Source organism: Engystomops pustulosus, chromosome 4 (assembly GCF_040894005.1).
Source record: "Engystomops pustulosus chromosome 4, aEngPut4.maternal, whole genome shotgun sequence".
NCBI classification, from domain to species: domain Eukaryota; kingdom Metazoa; phylum Chordata; class Amphibia; order Anura; family Leptodactylidae; genus Engystomops; species Engystomops pustulosus.
Window position 1 is genome coordinate 195,009,151 of NC_092414.1, and position 15,116 is coordinate 195,024,266.

Sequence of the window (15,116 nt, forward strand, 5' to 3'; positions counted from 1 at the left end):
TTTGCAGAGGTTTCGCTGTGGTTCACATATGAACTCTTTACCTGCACTTAGAACTTCAATTTGTTACAATGTAACAATGTTACAAAGTTCTGTCATGTTAATTTCTTGCTGTTCACAGACAGCAAGCACAGATCTTGAAAATGCTTGAGAATTATTAATTTTTGTTGTATGATTAAACCTGGAAAATCCTGAAGATGAGATGGGAAGACGTGAACCCCGGGTCTTGTGTCTCTGCAGTGCAGCAGCTCGCTCAGTTTAGGGAGTCAAAATCCCTTGGACACCTTGTACCTGAGTGACCGAGCTGCGGTGCTCACTCTCATCCGCGAGGAGGTAACGCCATCGTGGACACCACCGACCCATTTCTGCCGCCATCTTTACGCTCCATAGAGACCTCATCATTACTGTCATTGATCAGAATCTGCTTTATCGATAGCGCTCCGTCCTGTCGCAACATCGTAGTGTCCTAGTCATGTGATCACCGCTTTATTCGCTCCGTATGACTCAGAACCAGCAATATATTGTGCATACAGCCCCCATGCACACCTATGTAACGCTAGTAGTACAGGCTACAATGTAAACCTGAAGTCGCGTGTCTCTCCCTAACATAGAAACCCTGAATGAACAGGTATAATCTAGGAATCTCTGTTGTGAAACGCAACCAATCAGAGATCCGATTTCATTTTCGAAAGCATTTTTACAAATTGAAAGCTGAAAAATCTCCTCCAACGTCATGTGATAGTGAGCAGAGAAGAGTAATGTTTTACCTCAGATGAGTCAAGTTAAGAGGCTTCATGGGGATTGTCACTTCAGATTCTTCCATCTTCAGTTCTATAGAGACGTGCTGATGGTGTCATATTAAAGATAAGAATCTCATGTTTCAGAACACATCAGCGTTGTGGATCTGTGGTCAGAAATTGGAGATACAAGCAGTTAAAGAAAAAGGCAAGAATTGGATTTTTATCTGCAGCTCACGTTTCTAACTATGTCTTGCCTCACTGCCTATATTTCTAGGCTTGATGTGACCTGAAAGATGAGATTCATATCTTAAATGACGCTATAACCGTGATTCTAGGTGCTATAGAGCAGAAAATAGGAGCGTCAAAAGTAACAGCCTCTACACTTGACTCATCTCTGCTCATTTTCACATGACTTTGAAGAGTCTTATTTTGTCTCAGATGTTTTATAGGTAAACGGACGAGATTTCCCATAAAAGCGGGAATTCTAAAATAATTTCATACCCTGCCTGAGGGGGGCAGTAGTTTGATGGGGTAAATTTTGGTGATAGGTCCCCTCTGGGTGATGGGTATATGGTTAAAGCTTTCCCAAAATATATTCCAATCTGTGGCTCAAACGTAAAGTGCCGGGTACCATCTTCGCCATGCAGCAGAACACGCGCATAGTCTTCTCCGTGTCTAGAGGTCCTCACTAGTGGAATAATAATTATTCTATATTTATATAGCGCACACAGATTACGCTGCGCTGCACAGAGCTTTACCAAATCAGTCCCTGTCCCCAATGGGGCTCACAATCTAATCAACCTACCAGTATGTTTTGGAGTGTGGGAGGAAACTGGAGGACCCGGAGGAAACCCACATAAACATGGAGAGAACATACAAACTCTTTGCAGATGTTGAATAATATCATTATAATATAGAATAACTGTAGTTATGTATCATTGCTGTACTATGTCTGTGCACATGCGCTTACCATACTAGTGACCGATCTGACGCCAGTGTCATCTCCATGTTATGACTTTTACAATATTTTTGTGACCTAAACAGCAATTTCATCCAAAATGTGGTAAAAATGACTAGGTATAAATGTTACCTTGGAAGTCAGGACCCTCAATGAGGGCTATAATTGTCATCCTTAATTTACATTTCTTTAAAATATCACATTTTTAGTGACCAAAATCTCAACTTTTTGGATAAAATGCAGACGACACAATGTGGGATTGGTGCATAGGTCACGATGTGGCGGTTATATGACCTGGTTATAATACTCATCTCTCTCTATATCTGAAGATCATAATGAAGGAGATTGAGGCCCAGGACTGGCAGGTGAAGTATGAGAAGAGCCACGCCGAGGTCCTGGAGATGAGGTAATGTCCCTGTCCACATGTGTGATGGGATGTGACCGGTGGTAGGACGCATGGAGTTTACTTGTGTTGAAATTGTGTTTTGCAGGAAAATTGTTGCTGAATATGAGAAAACGATTGCACAGATGATTGGTGAGTTATGTCCTCTAACCCGTCTCTATAGAAAGGATAAGGTGGCCTGGAGATCCATGCGGGTCTTGGTGGTCATCTCTCCCAAGGACTCCAAATGTCTGAAAGGGTCCGTAATGGTGGCCATAACTTTTGGGCCATTTAATGAGCCAGATACCATCTCCCTTCGACATAATGGGGGTCATTTACTAAGGGCCCGATTCTCGTTTTCCCGATGTGTTACACGAATATTTGCGATTTGTGGTGATTTTCCCTGTATTGCCGCGGAATTTTGGCGCACGCGATCGGATTGTGGCGCATCGGTGCTGGCATGCACGCGACGGAAATCGGGGGGCGTGGCCGAACGTAAGCCCGACGGATTCGGAAAAACCGCCGCATTTAAAAAAACAAAGTGTCGATGAGCTTGCACTTACCTTCACCAGGAATAGGCCGGTGTACTTGAGTGCATTTCAGCGGACTTCAGCGCAGCAGCGCCACTTGGTGGACGTCGGAAGAACTACCTTAGTGAATCCCGGCCAGACCCGAATCCTCCGCAGAGAAAGCGCCGCTGGATTGCGAATGGACCAGGTAAGTAAATCTGCCCCAATGTGTCAGTGGTCAATGGGTGGCTTAAATACCACCATAAAGACTCACATAAGGAGTCACAAAAGGATCCACATATTGACTACAGTAGGTCTAAAATTCCTCAAGATTGTGTTCCCTTACTTTCCTTCCTCTCAGCTCCGTTCCTTGGTTGAACTTGATGGTCTTGCATCTTTTTATCAACTCTATAATCTTCACTGCATACATGTCTGGATCTGAGAGTATAATGGCAACCCTAAAGTTGACCCTCTGCCTTTTAGTTTCTATAATGATCTATTTTGATTCTAATCTTTTCTGTAGAAGATGAACAAAGAAGTAAAATGACTTCCCAGAAGAGTCTACAACAGGTCACCCAAGAGAAGGAACAAGCTCTCGCGGACCTCAACTCAGTGGAGAGATCCCTGTCTGACCTCTTCAGGAGATACGAGAACCTCAAAGGGGTCCTAGAAGGCTTCAAGAAGGTGACTTGTCTCCACTTTTATCTCGTTCAGTTTTTTTTTTTTTTTTTAGTTTTATTACTTGATTGAAGAGAGAGGTCATATTATTTTTACTGCTCCAGAATGAAGAGGCTCTAAAGAAGTGTGCACAAGATTACCTGGCGAGAGTGAAGCAAGAAGAGCAGAGATACCAGGCCCTCAAAGTCCATGCAGAAGAGAAACTGAACAAGTGAGTCCTCCTGCAGCCATTACCAACTAAATACCATATTTGCAATAATTGGTAAACTTCTGTGCGCCATCTGTGACTCCGACATAGAATTTATGTAGCACCGTGTCTGGATCACATAAAAACAACTCGGCAAATATTATCTGCAACCCATACAGTAACCATCTCCTTGTGTAGAAGGTCCACCATCTAAAAAAACACTGCTCAAATTAACTCTTCTGACCCAAAATGTTTTACATCACTGCAGACAATCCCTCAATCCTGGAACCTTCTTTTGGGTATAATCGGGTCCACAATTTCTTCTCCTGGTAGGCCATAGGACCAAAGTTGTTTTTGTCATGAGATGGTATAGTTCTGGGTCCCTCAAAGGACCTGCTGGCTCCCACCAGTGCTTGTGCATGACTTTCCAGGATATGTGCGCTTGTCACGGTGGGGATTAGACTATGTCCATTTCTATTTTAGTGTTTGGCAAGGTTGTAAATTTGTGGAATGTCTTCACATCTGGTGGGTGTGCGGTGGTGGTTTGTTACCTACAGATCCACCTATTTGTGGCTGGTGGACTCCTCGAGTCTACCCACAATTCTAAGTCAGTTTGTTAACCTCTAGATTTAAGGTCACATGCACATGACCACATGAGGGCTTGTGATACGGCTGTACAATTTACCGTATGCTTTCTCACCGCATCGTGACCTAGCTGGGCGTCTGTGCCGCAAAATATAGGGCATGTCCTACATTTTTCCATTTTTATGGCATAGCCGTTCGGTTTTTAGTGGAGAGGCGCACTCGCTCCCTCCTCCCTCCTCCCTCCTCCCTCCTCCCTCCTCCCTCCTCCCTCCTCCCTCCTCCCTCCTCCCTCCTGCACCCAGCTGTATGTACCCCTGTGTTATGGCCCGGGAGGGCAGACGTTAATGTACTTGAAGCCTAAGTCGGATCCTCGGTTCCTTACAACCATTGGCAGATTAAGTAGTTCCACTTGCAGAAGGAGCCTCCCCCCTACTGTTTATAAAAATAAGTCATGCATTCGGTTAAGTTTTTATCTATAACGTTTCTTCCTTAAAGGGGTTTTCCCACTAAAGAAAATTCTCAAATCTCAATCCCCTTCAATCACCTTCTCTTTTATGTTCCTTCCAGAGCCAATGAGGAGATTGCACAGGTTCGCACCAAGGCCAAAGCGGAGAGCGCAGCTTTGACCGCAGGACTAAGGAAAGAGCAGATGAAAGTAGAGTCACTGGAGAGAGCGCTGCAACAGAAGGTACATTGCCGGTCCTCAAATATGTGTGTGTGGTGGTTGGTACACTGCTGTCCTCTTCAATGGCCATCAGAATTTCTTCATAGTGCAGCCTCAGGCTTTAGGCCTGTGACTAAAGTGAAAATGAAATGCAGCAGGGTCATACATATGCTACTGTATATTACTCATTGCCAAAATTACACCCCCTTACTAATGTTTCTTGCTATTGTTAGAACTGGGAACTAACTTCTCCATCTTGGCTGCTTTCTCCCTTGCATTTGGATCAGAAAGCAAAATAAAAATTCTGTGAAATAAGGGCAAGATATCAGTGTATTTAGTATTAGATGTAGACAGCTTGCAGGACAGATAGTCGGCGAGGTGCAATATCAGCCAATAGCTGCAGAGAAGTAAGTAATGCCTGGGAGGACAGGAAGTTGGTGAGGTGCAGTATCGACGGAAAAAAGCATTAGAGCAGGAAGTGATGTCAGGGAGGACAGGAAGTTGGTGTGGTTCAGTATCGGCCAATCACTGCAGAGAAGGAAGTAATTCCTGGGAGAACAGGAAGTTGGTGAAGTGCAATATCAGCCAGTAGCATTAGAGCAGGAAGTGATGTCAGGAAGGACAGGAAGTTGGTGAGGTGCAGTATTGGCCAATAGGTTCAGAGTAAGAAGTGATGTCAATGAGGACAGGAAGTCGTTGTGGTGCAGTTTTAACACCTAGGAAAGCTTAAAGGGAACGACGTATATTAAATTTAAAGAGTAAAATAAATAAAGTGGTTTTGGTATGTCACATGCTGACTTGCTACTCCTTACATCTGGCTAAATTGTGAATTAAATACAAAAATGAACATCTTAACCAAATCTTTTTTATGCGTTTTTCCAGAACCAAGAGATAGAAGAGCTAACAAAGATCTGTGATGAGCTTATTGCCAAGATGGGAAGGAGTGACTGAAGTCCCTCTAGAAGATCTCGCTTGTCACAAGGTGCAGCACGAGGCCTGTAATGTTCTGAGACTTTGGACTCTCCTGCTTCCTGTGAGAGATGTACTGATCCCCCCTCATGGCTTCTGATACCAACAGGAGGAGCACACTTGTTGTATATTTCTTTAATAACTAATGGATCCTCCTTGTACTGGTACCATACATGTGTCCCCTATGTACCAGGCTTTGCCACTATTGTCTAATTTTAGCATCACTATGATTGATGGTGCTGCTGGAACTGTGCTTGTCCATAACCCGGGTACCCTGGCTGTGTGCACCTACCATGGAGCCCATAAGATGCCCCTATTATGAGCAGTAACTTGGACCCAGCTGATGGTGACTAAGGTTTAATAAGCCTCTTAAGCCGCAGCGTTGACATAATATAAAGAATAAGGCTTGTACTATGCAGTAAATCCTATAGTGTGAATAGGGGACCTATAGTATGCATTTACAGGAGGCCATCAGTCATCAAGGGGTTAATGTATATTGCAGCATGGCTGTACACTTTTCACCCTGTCTCATGCCACTCTGCATTGTCTGGTAAGAGGATTGGGCAGGATTTAGCTGTGCTGACAACGATAAACGTATAATATTGGCTGGTCCAATAGGCAACTTGAAGAGAAGTGTTGAAGTGCAGTTTGGGGGCTCGTTGAAGACTTCCCAACTGGAATAACAATAACACATGTAACCTTTTAAAGGGATCAATAAAGTTGGTTGAATAGGTGAAGGGCTGGGGATGGGGTACCTTGAGCACAACTGAAGGTCCTTTAGTGTAAGGTCAGGGAGAGAAGTGGTGATGCTTGGATATGTAGAACCCAATAGTTTTTTACTTGAATGATGGGATGGGGGCTGTTAAGGACCCCTTTTAGAGCTCAGTACATGGTACATCTTCCTGAAAAAGCAAAAGTATTCACAAAAATTTCATGAAAGAAAAACCCCATTTTTAGGACAATGACCTGCTGACGGACGCAGTTAATCCTCAACCTGTGGACAGAAGGGGAGTCCAGTTTGGGGGACGTCATCCAATGAAGTCCATTTGCTTTTATATGGAAAGGGGTTCATGAGATGAAACAAAGGGTTGACCACTTTTTTTTTTGGTTTTTAGATATGTAGAAATTTTACAAATTAGGTACCGTAATGGGAACCCTTAACACCCCCTTATTCCTTTCTCCAAATCGGCATGTTCTCAGTGGACACCAGTCACCTTCACGTCCAACAGTGTCCAGGAGGGACGTGGTTCATGTTATGAACTGAGGGGTCTATGGTAAGAAATTCATGGGATTAGGGTTTCCTATACCAGAACCGATCGCCATTTTATCTGAAAGTCGTCGCCCCTTTGTGTAAAAATTTTGGATATGGAGATTTCTCATCACTCGCTGAACTTCTGTCTTCTTTAACTCAAGGTTCCTCTATGGTTTCCCAAATCCTAGACCACTCCTTTATGGCGATGTATGCCTCTGTATGGGTACACAGTGGGTATATACGTTACAGGTATATCAGGTAATGCAATGTGAATAGACACATAGCATGATTTACGTTCTACATCCTTTCACAATTCCTTCTCAACCTCCCCTTTTGTAGCTTAGACAATAGCATAGAGCTGTAGCCAGGTTTACATTTAGCTTTTTGTTAAAGGGAATGTCCTTCTCAGAACAGCGACAGGTGGTGTCAGGTATTGCAGATCTTTCCTATATCACTTCTTGGGTCTGAGCTGTAATACCACACAAGTCCTGTAGGCAATGGTGGCGCTGTTTTTAGAAAACTAATAGTGAAGCCCCCTCTTGCTGGCCTTACTTCGGGAATGACGGTGACCTACGGGTCATGAATTTTCTGCTGCTATCCTTGTTTGCATAAAAAGAAATCTATATTAAAGGATATATTTTTCCAGATATGGAAGCCAAATTACCGTTTTAGCTTTTTTGCCAGGTTCTAGTCTGTTCTGAAATCCCCTAATCTGGCTTCAAGAAGGTAGAAATATATATTTAACCGCAGTATATTTTATATACGGCAGATCTTTTTTTTTTTTTATATGTGCAGATTATGACTATTCTCACACGGACAAGAAGAAGCGTTGACTAATATATGGAGATGTTGCTATATTTTTCCTTCTTTGTTGTATATGTATAAAAATGGTGTCTAAGACCCGACTCCTGAGTGTTTATTTTTGCGTTCTTAAAAATCAGAATAAGTTATTACATTTATTGTATATTGGCAATTAACCTGTCCATGTTACAGCACTCTTGGGGAGAGGGGGTTTGCTCCTTGCATCATATATGTCAATATGTCAGTATATAAGGACTCCCGTCCTCTGCACCATGGTAGTCTGACCATGGTCATGTTTTAGGTCCTGCCCACATTGTGGATTTTGACTTGTAGAGGTTGAACACTTTTACCTCATGTTTTGTGTAATGTGGGGGGCAGGATATTAGTTAATTTCCCAATATACATCTATTAATAGTTCTGCTTCGCTTTCTTGATATTTAAAGTGAAGCCTCCTTTTTTTTTTTTTTTTTTTTACCTCCTCTGCCGGACATTCCTGACCATAAAATGGTCACAGATGGAGGGTCATGTGATCTGTATCAATCCATGAGCAATCACCCTGCCAGGACCTTGGTCTTGTATTCATGAATACTATCATAAGGTCCTGGCAGGGAGATTGCTCATGGACAGAGATCACATGACCCTCCATCTGCAGCCATTTTATGGTCAGGAATGTTTGGCTGATGAGGTAAAAGATAGGAGGCTTCACTTTATATGTAAAAGTGAAATGGAAGGTGCTCGGTGTTTGTTGATTCACACGAAACCTCTGGCTCATACGTATAGCGTCAGGTGAAGCTGGGATCTGTACACTTCACATGCGCCCAATATTCAGAGCATGCGCACACTGAAGTGCAATGTTATTCTAATCAATCATAAAATCTCACCATAACCGGAGTTGTCCAGGATCCTACGAGATGGAGAGGTGTCTGCTCAGGAGACCATGTAATGCAACACTGCTAAATGATGGCTTCAGAAAGCTGTTCGGAGGTCTGTATAGGATTGAGAATCAGTCTGATCAATGGTGGTCTGGCTGCTATGACCCCTGGTGATCAAGGAGGAGGGCTTGTAAGTGAAATAAAATAGTCCTTTTACTTCTATAGGGCTGCAGAAGTTAGATGTCCTGAAGATGGATACAGCACAGGCCAAGCATCTGGACCAGATGGGGAGGAAACTCTGGGAATTACAAGACCCCATTATCTAACACAAATTTTCATTTTGTCACATATATAAATTGCTATAAGGACTTACATAGAAATTTTCTAGGAGATGTACCACAATCAGAGTGGGGGAGGAGGCCTTCAGTGTTGGAGGCGCTGAGCTCACAGATGGCCTCAGCTCCGTCCCTTAGTGCAGGTATTAATCATGTAATCGTGTCATGGTCAGATGTCTAATCCTATAACAAGACATTAACACCACAAGTCCGGCTTCCAGCTCCTCTCCAAGAACGTCCTACAGCAGCCAGCGGACACCATGAAGGCCCTGCTCCTCCTCACCCTGGTCCTCTCACTACCTCTGGGCAGTAAGTGGAGTTCTTTTTGGCTCTTTATAACTTTTTTTTTTGGGGGGGGGGGGCATCTCAAGTTTCTGTAGTCAACATGTAGATCCTTTAGTGATAGATTTGTTGCAGAGCTCTCACTGGATTTGGAAGGGGTTTCCATCCAATTATTGTCCAAACTGGATACAAGATGATGACCATCAACCAGTGCTTAAAATGTAAGAAATGAGAGATGGTCGATCCCGATATTGTTCATGTTCCTCCTGGCTATGGTAGAAAGTTGTCGGATCACTTAAGACATCTCTGTTCATGGTGAATGGGGTAAGTGCAGACTGGTCACCCTTACCCTATCCACTACCACTCTGGGCACATGAACATTGGACCTGGACCATGGAGCGATGGAATCACGTTCTGATGGATCACGTCCCCTGTAACATCACAAGAATGGCCAGATGTCCACAGAGAATTGAGGGCAACAAGATGTTATGGGAAGAAGAAGAAGCTGGTGGAGGCAATATGATCTACTGGGCTGGGAAACCTTGTGTCCTGGCATCATGTGGATACTACTGTACCACCTACCTAACATTGTACATCTCCAGTGGCCACAATGCAGAAATTCTTTAGGAACGGTTGGGGAAGGTGACAGAGATGAATGTGATGACCCCAATTTGTTCAGATTTCAGTCCGATCTAATATCCATGAAATTTGCTGAAATACCATGCCTGATGAAGGGACCACACACGTCCCGAAACCTTGTAACATCTTATATTTCAGTTAGCCATTAAAAAATATCACAATCTCAAGAAGGTGACTTTATTTGACCTATCAAAAGCAACAGGAACTTCTTCAACTGGCACACCTTTTTTTCTTGTGAGTCTTTGAAAGCCATGGAGAAAGGAGGATCAGAGTACATTGCCGATACCTTTCTTGCCACGAGGGGGAGCTATAAACATGGAGGATGGGGAATCTTGTCTGAGATTCCGCTCTTGTTACGTGAAGTCTTTCCATTGATCACTCCTATCATATGTTATCTTGTGTGTTCATATACAATGATATTCCTTTTTATCCCTGTGGACATACACAATGGGGGTCATTTACTAAGGGCCCTATTCACGTTTTCCCGACGTGTTATCTGAATATTTCCGATTTGCGCCGATTTTCCCTGAGATTTTGGCGCTTGCGATCAGATTGTGGCGCATCGGCGCTGGCATGCACGCGACGGAAATCGGGGGGCGTGGCCGTAAGAAAACCCGACGGATTCGGAAAAACCGCCGCATTTTAAAAAAATTAAAAAATCTGTTGCGGAGCTTGCACTTACCTTCACTCAGCCTGGCTCGGTGAACTCCAGCGCGTCCGATGCTTTTCAGCGCAGCAGCGGCACCTGGTGGACGGTGGAGGAACTACCTTAATGACCCGAATCCAGCGCAGAGAACGCGCCGCTGGATCGCGAATGGACCGGGTAAGTAAATCTGCCCCAATGTTTCCAGGAATACACCAGTATATACAAGAGTGAAGACACATTTGCAGTCATATCCCCCCTTTACAGTATGTATGTATCTGCATTAGTACATGATTACTACTGTATGAAAGGACATCCACATCAATATAATCTTCTGGACAGCCCATAGAATAGAGAACAGTATTACATTCTATATATTGTAAGAATTTGATGGAGATCTAAAGTGAGGACCTATTAATGGGGTGTTCTCATCATGGTTGGTCGGGGGGAGGGGGGTCTTCTTGTGTTTATTCCAAGAGGCCAGACTAAAGAAATGTCATCTCTTTATAAGATGGTAATACCCCATCAGATTTGAATATCATAAAATGTAAATCCATTAGATAGACTTTTATGGTTGTTAGACCAAATCAGGACATGTAGTGCCCGCTAACTAATTTGTCTTTTGCTAGTGGTTACTTCAAACCTGGAAAATATTTCAGAAATGATTACGGTATTTTCTATGGCTCCCAATGAGGCCCATACAAGGTTTATACAATGGAAAGTGAAACAGACAGATTGACCTCTGGCATAGGCCACCACTCTCTAACAATGGGCCTCCATGGTGGCCACCACTCTCTAATGATGGACATTTATGGTGGCCACCATTCTTCAACAATGGACCTCTATGGTGGCCACCACCCTCTAATATTGGACCTCTATGGTGGCCACCACTCTCTAATAATGGACCACTATGGTGACCACCACTCTCTAATGATGGACATCTATGGTCGCCACCACTCTCTAATGATGGACCTTTATGATAGGCCACCACTTTCTAATGATGGACCTCTATGGTGGCCACCACTCTCTAATATTGGACCTCTATGGTGGCCACCACTCTCTAATAATGAACCACTATGGTGACCACCACTCTCTAATGATGGACATCTATGGTGGCCACCACTCTCTAATGATGGAACTCTATGGTCGCCACCACTCTCTAATGATGGACCTTTATGATAGGCCACCACTCTCTAATGATGGACCTTTATGATAGGCCACCACTCTCTAATGATGGACCTTTATGATAGGCTACCACTCTCTAATGATGGACCTTTATGATAGGCCACCACTCTCTAATGATGGACCTTTATGATAGGCCACCACTCTCTAATGATGGACCTTTATGATAGGCTACCACTCTCTAATGATGGACCTTTATGATAGGCCACCACTCTCTAATAATGGACCGTATAACCAATGAAAAGGCTCCATAATGGGAAAATGCTGTATGGTTAAAATAGTCTTCTCTTGTTCCTTCTGTAAAGGTAAAACCTTGAAATGCTACAGCTGTGTGGCCTCCAATGAGGAGGAATGCTACAAACAGGGTACCCACTTGTGCCCACAGTATGCCGAGGTCTGCTCTACCATCACCGCACCAAGTAAGTCCAGTTTTTATATTGGGGGTAATTTAAGGGTTGATTTGTGCCAAAAAATGACTGACTTTTTTCATCTTCTCTAATTAAGGTTAAGGGCTTGGCGTACAGAGGTGTGGTTTGTTGGGAAAGGGATGGAACTTAAGATACAACAATATGCCCTAGAACTGAGACAAAATTCTGGGACAAACTAAGTCAGCTAATATCCGTACAAACTTAGGCTAGACTAAAACAATGCTACATACTATACAAATTCCAGTACCATATAGTGCCCACATTATATCACCAATCACACAATGTCATCATTCAACGATCAACAATACAACCATACTATGACAAAATAGTAAATGTATCAATGGTAAAAAGAAAGTGAAGGTTTGCTTGTCCCATTCTCAGGATACCATGTGTCCTAAACCAACCCCTCCTCCATGGGAGTCCTCAGAATTCATGGTGGCTCTGACCATGTGGTTTTCTTACTTTCTGTTATGGACACATGATGTACAAAGTGTCTTTATCTGAGAAATTCCATACATTTCTAAAGCCGGGAGCCACTTCAGGATATTTTTAGAGTCATCATGAGATGTAGAAGACTCCGCTGATAATGAACTATGTGTGAGCATTGTGAGGCTGGTGCAGTCCAAAAATGATTCTTCTCCTACATAGGTACCATCTGCTTCACCATTGTGTCTTAAAGATGGTCACTTGTGATAGACTCAAAATTGCCTAAAAGATACTTAGACATTTTTCACTTAGGTTGACACTTGTGGCTTTAGTCCACACTCTGCCAGATCTAACGTATGGTAGATACTAACCCAGTACTATTCCTCATGCTAAAGATGGCCAAACATTTTGTCACCCAAAATCTATTCCTCCAGACTCCTCATACAGATGTACTTTCGGATCAGTTGAGCATGCATGTGCTCTGAATGTAGAAAGGTGAGTAAAGTCCTTTCTGATGGTGGCTTATTTCCCAGCCATGTTGGACTTCATCATCCTTCTTTTCCTAGTTATCATCTTCACAGGAGTTTTGGGACAGCCATATGTACATCATACAGTTGGCTGTCTCTGTCCAAAATCAGCAGGTTTAGCTACATTAGTCTTATGTGTATGGACACCTTGACTCTCCCCCTAACCCAAATGTATAGTGATTGTGAACTATGAGGGGTGAAGAGTAATTTCTCACGGTCACCAGTGGAAAACAATGGACAGGGTAGACAATAGTGATATAGTGGCAGTGCCAACAAAAATAACTGAACTTAGATATACAGGTCTCCCCTAAACCAGTAATTTAGGGAACTTCAATCATCTTTTGGTAGAAGGACTTGTCAAATGAACTATTCCTCCTCTTTTTCTAGCACCATTAGCATCTAGTGAGGATTGGCTCTTCAGACTCTTTGCTATCTGCTTCAAGGCTTGAAATAGTCATGTGCCTGAATTTGATTGAGCCTCCTTCCAAGGTCTTGGAGGTTTCTTATGGTTTTAGAAGTGTAAAGTGCATCCATCCTCCTTGTGACCCACTATTTTACGACACCAAACCAAGTCGATACAAGTAGCTTCTTAAAAAGCTCACTACTTCAGACATAAAAATCACTGGTCATATGGCAGATTGGAGACTCAAAGTGGTCCCATGCATAATGGCAGCAATGGCAATGCAAGTGGGCAGGGTCAATAGATGGTAAGCTGGTACCTACCAGAAGAGGAGTAGGAAATGTATTGAGCATAGACAGAGATCACACACTCAACCTCATTGCAGGTAGACAAAGAGCGGTTCCAGTTCCGGTGGACTATGTTCTACCAAGTATCATGTGGTCTTCTATCTTCTATCATGTGTGTGCTACCTTCTTTTAGTTCTGCTCACAAGAGTGTGGGTGGTAGAATTAGGTCATGGAGGTCATCAGGTCACCAGTGGCCCACTAAATACCTCCACGGACCTTACCGAGATTTACCGATTGATGGCCAGTCTATCCCATGTGGTTCTGATGCTTTTGAAGACCTTTAGGGACCTTTTTATTTGTCCCTCATGATTGAATTATATCATTGTATGTGACCTCCTCCTGTTACGTATCCTGACCTGTCTTCTCCTTGCAGACAGTATCATCAAGTCCTGCTCCTACAAGTCTTTCTGTGACCATGCTCGGCAGAGTGGAAATGGCGCCACCGTCGAATGCTGCTTCTCCGACGACTGTAATGGACCTCCCAAGGGCAACAGCGCCGGCCTGAAAAACTCTGCCAGCTGCCCCGCACTGCCCCCTGTCCTCCTCTTCTCAGCACTGCTGATCCTGAGACCCCTGTAAAAATATGTGTCAAGTCTTATCATGTGCGTCTGCTAAATGTTCACCCATAAAGCCCAGTGAGAATTACACCCTATACCCAGAATTAGGTGTGACGTCGCTGTGGGTGGGATTGTTATATTATATGCTACTGTGTACAACGGCTGATGTAGCAGGGCTGAATTTGTCATTGCGGTTACAATACTTTCCTGCAGTCCTAGGTGATATCGGAGATAACACTCCATATTGTAATGAGTTGTGTCATATGACCAACTCGGCTCTGCTGCTTCCGCACACTAGATCCTCACAATACTCTTCCTATTATTGTAGTGGTTGATGTAAGTTATAGAGTTGTAGCTCATGGCCTGGAGTAAGGTATGTGTAGCGCTATGTAGATAAAGTAACTTTAAAAAACGGAAAAAAGATTTTTTTATTCATGTTTCTATGTCCATAAAATATTGAGGATATAGGGGGAAGCCTGCAGAGTGCGGTCACTCCCTGTATCCGACTAATAAACGTATCACACTGTGGACTGCTGCTGATAATCTTTGTACTGTAGAGGAGGCCAATGACCTCTGGAAGGCGCTACCAACCTGCTGTGGGCTCCCTGTAGGCAGGTCAAAACTGGGCTCCTCCTCCTCACGCCCACCCCTGCCCAGCACAACAATGAAGGTACACGACTATTTCATAGGGGGTTGTGGGTACACCCTGGTCCCGATGTCTAATGGCCAGTGTTATAAAGGACATAGAGGGTAGAA

The 15,116-nt window shown here is 43.5% G+C and overlaps 1 protein-coding gene across 4 annotated transcripts in view; it reads left to right on the forward strand.

The window, feature by feature from the left end:
• Positions 1-7,821, forward strand: part of TACC1 (transforming acidic coiled-coil containing protein 1) — a 48,232-nt gene extending 40,411 nt beyond the window's left edge. For 3 of the 4 annotated variants that reach the window (XM_072149239.1, XM_072149237.1, XM_072149238.1), the window contains 7 exons: positions 238-330; positions 2,025-2,101; positions 2,187-2,230; positions 3,110-3,270; positions 3,369-3,475; positions 4,604-4,724; positions 5,583-7,821. In XM_072149239.1, coding sequence (XP_072005340.1) covers positions 238-330; positions 2,025-2,101; positions 2,187-2,230; positions 3,110-3,270; positions 3,369-3,475; positions 4,604-4,724; positions 5,583-5,651 — 672 coding nt within the window. In that variant the 3' untranslated portion in view covers positions 5,652-7,821. The remainder of the gene's footprint in view (positions 1-237; positions 331-2,024; positions 2,102-2,186; positions 2,231-3,109; positions 3,271-3,368; positions 3,476-4,603; positions 4,725-5,582) is intronic. The other variant, XM_072149240.1, reaches the window with a different exon arrangement.
• The last annotated feature ends 7,295 nt before the right edge of the window (positions 7,822-15,116 follow it).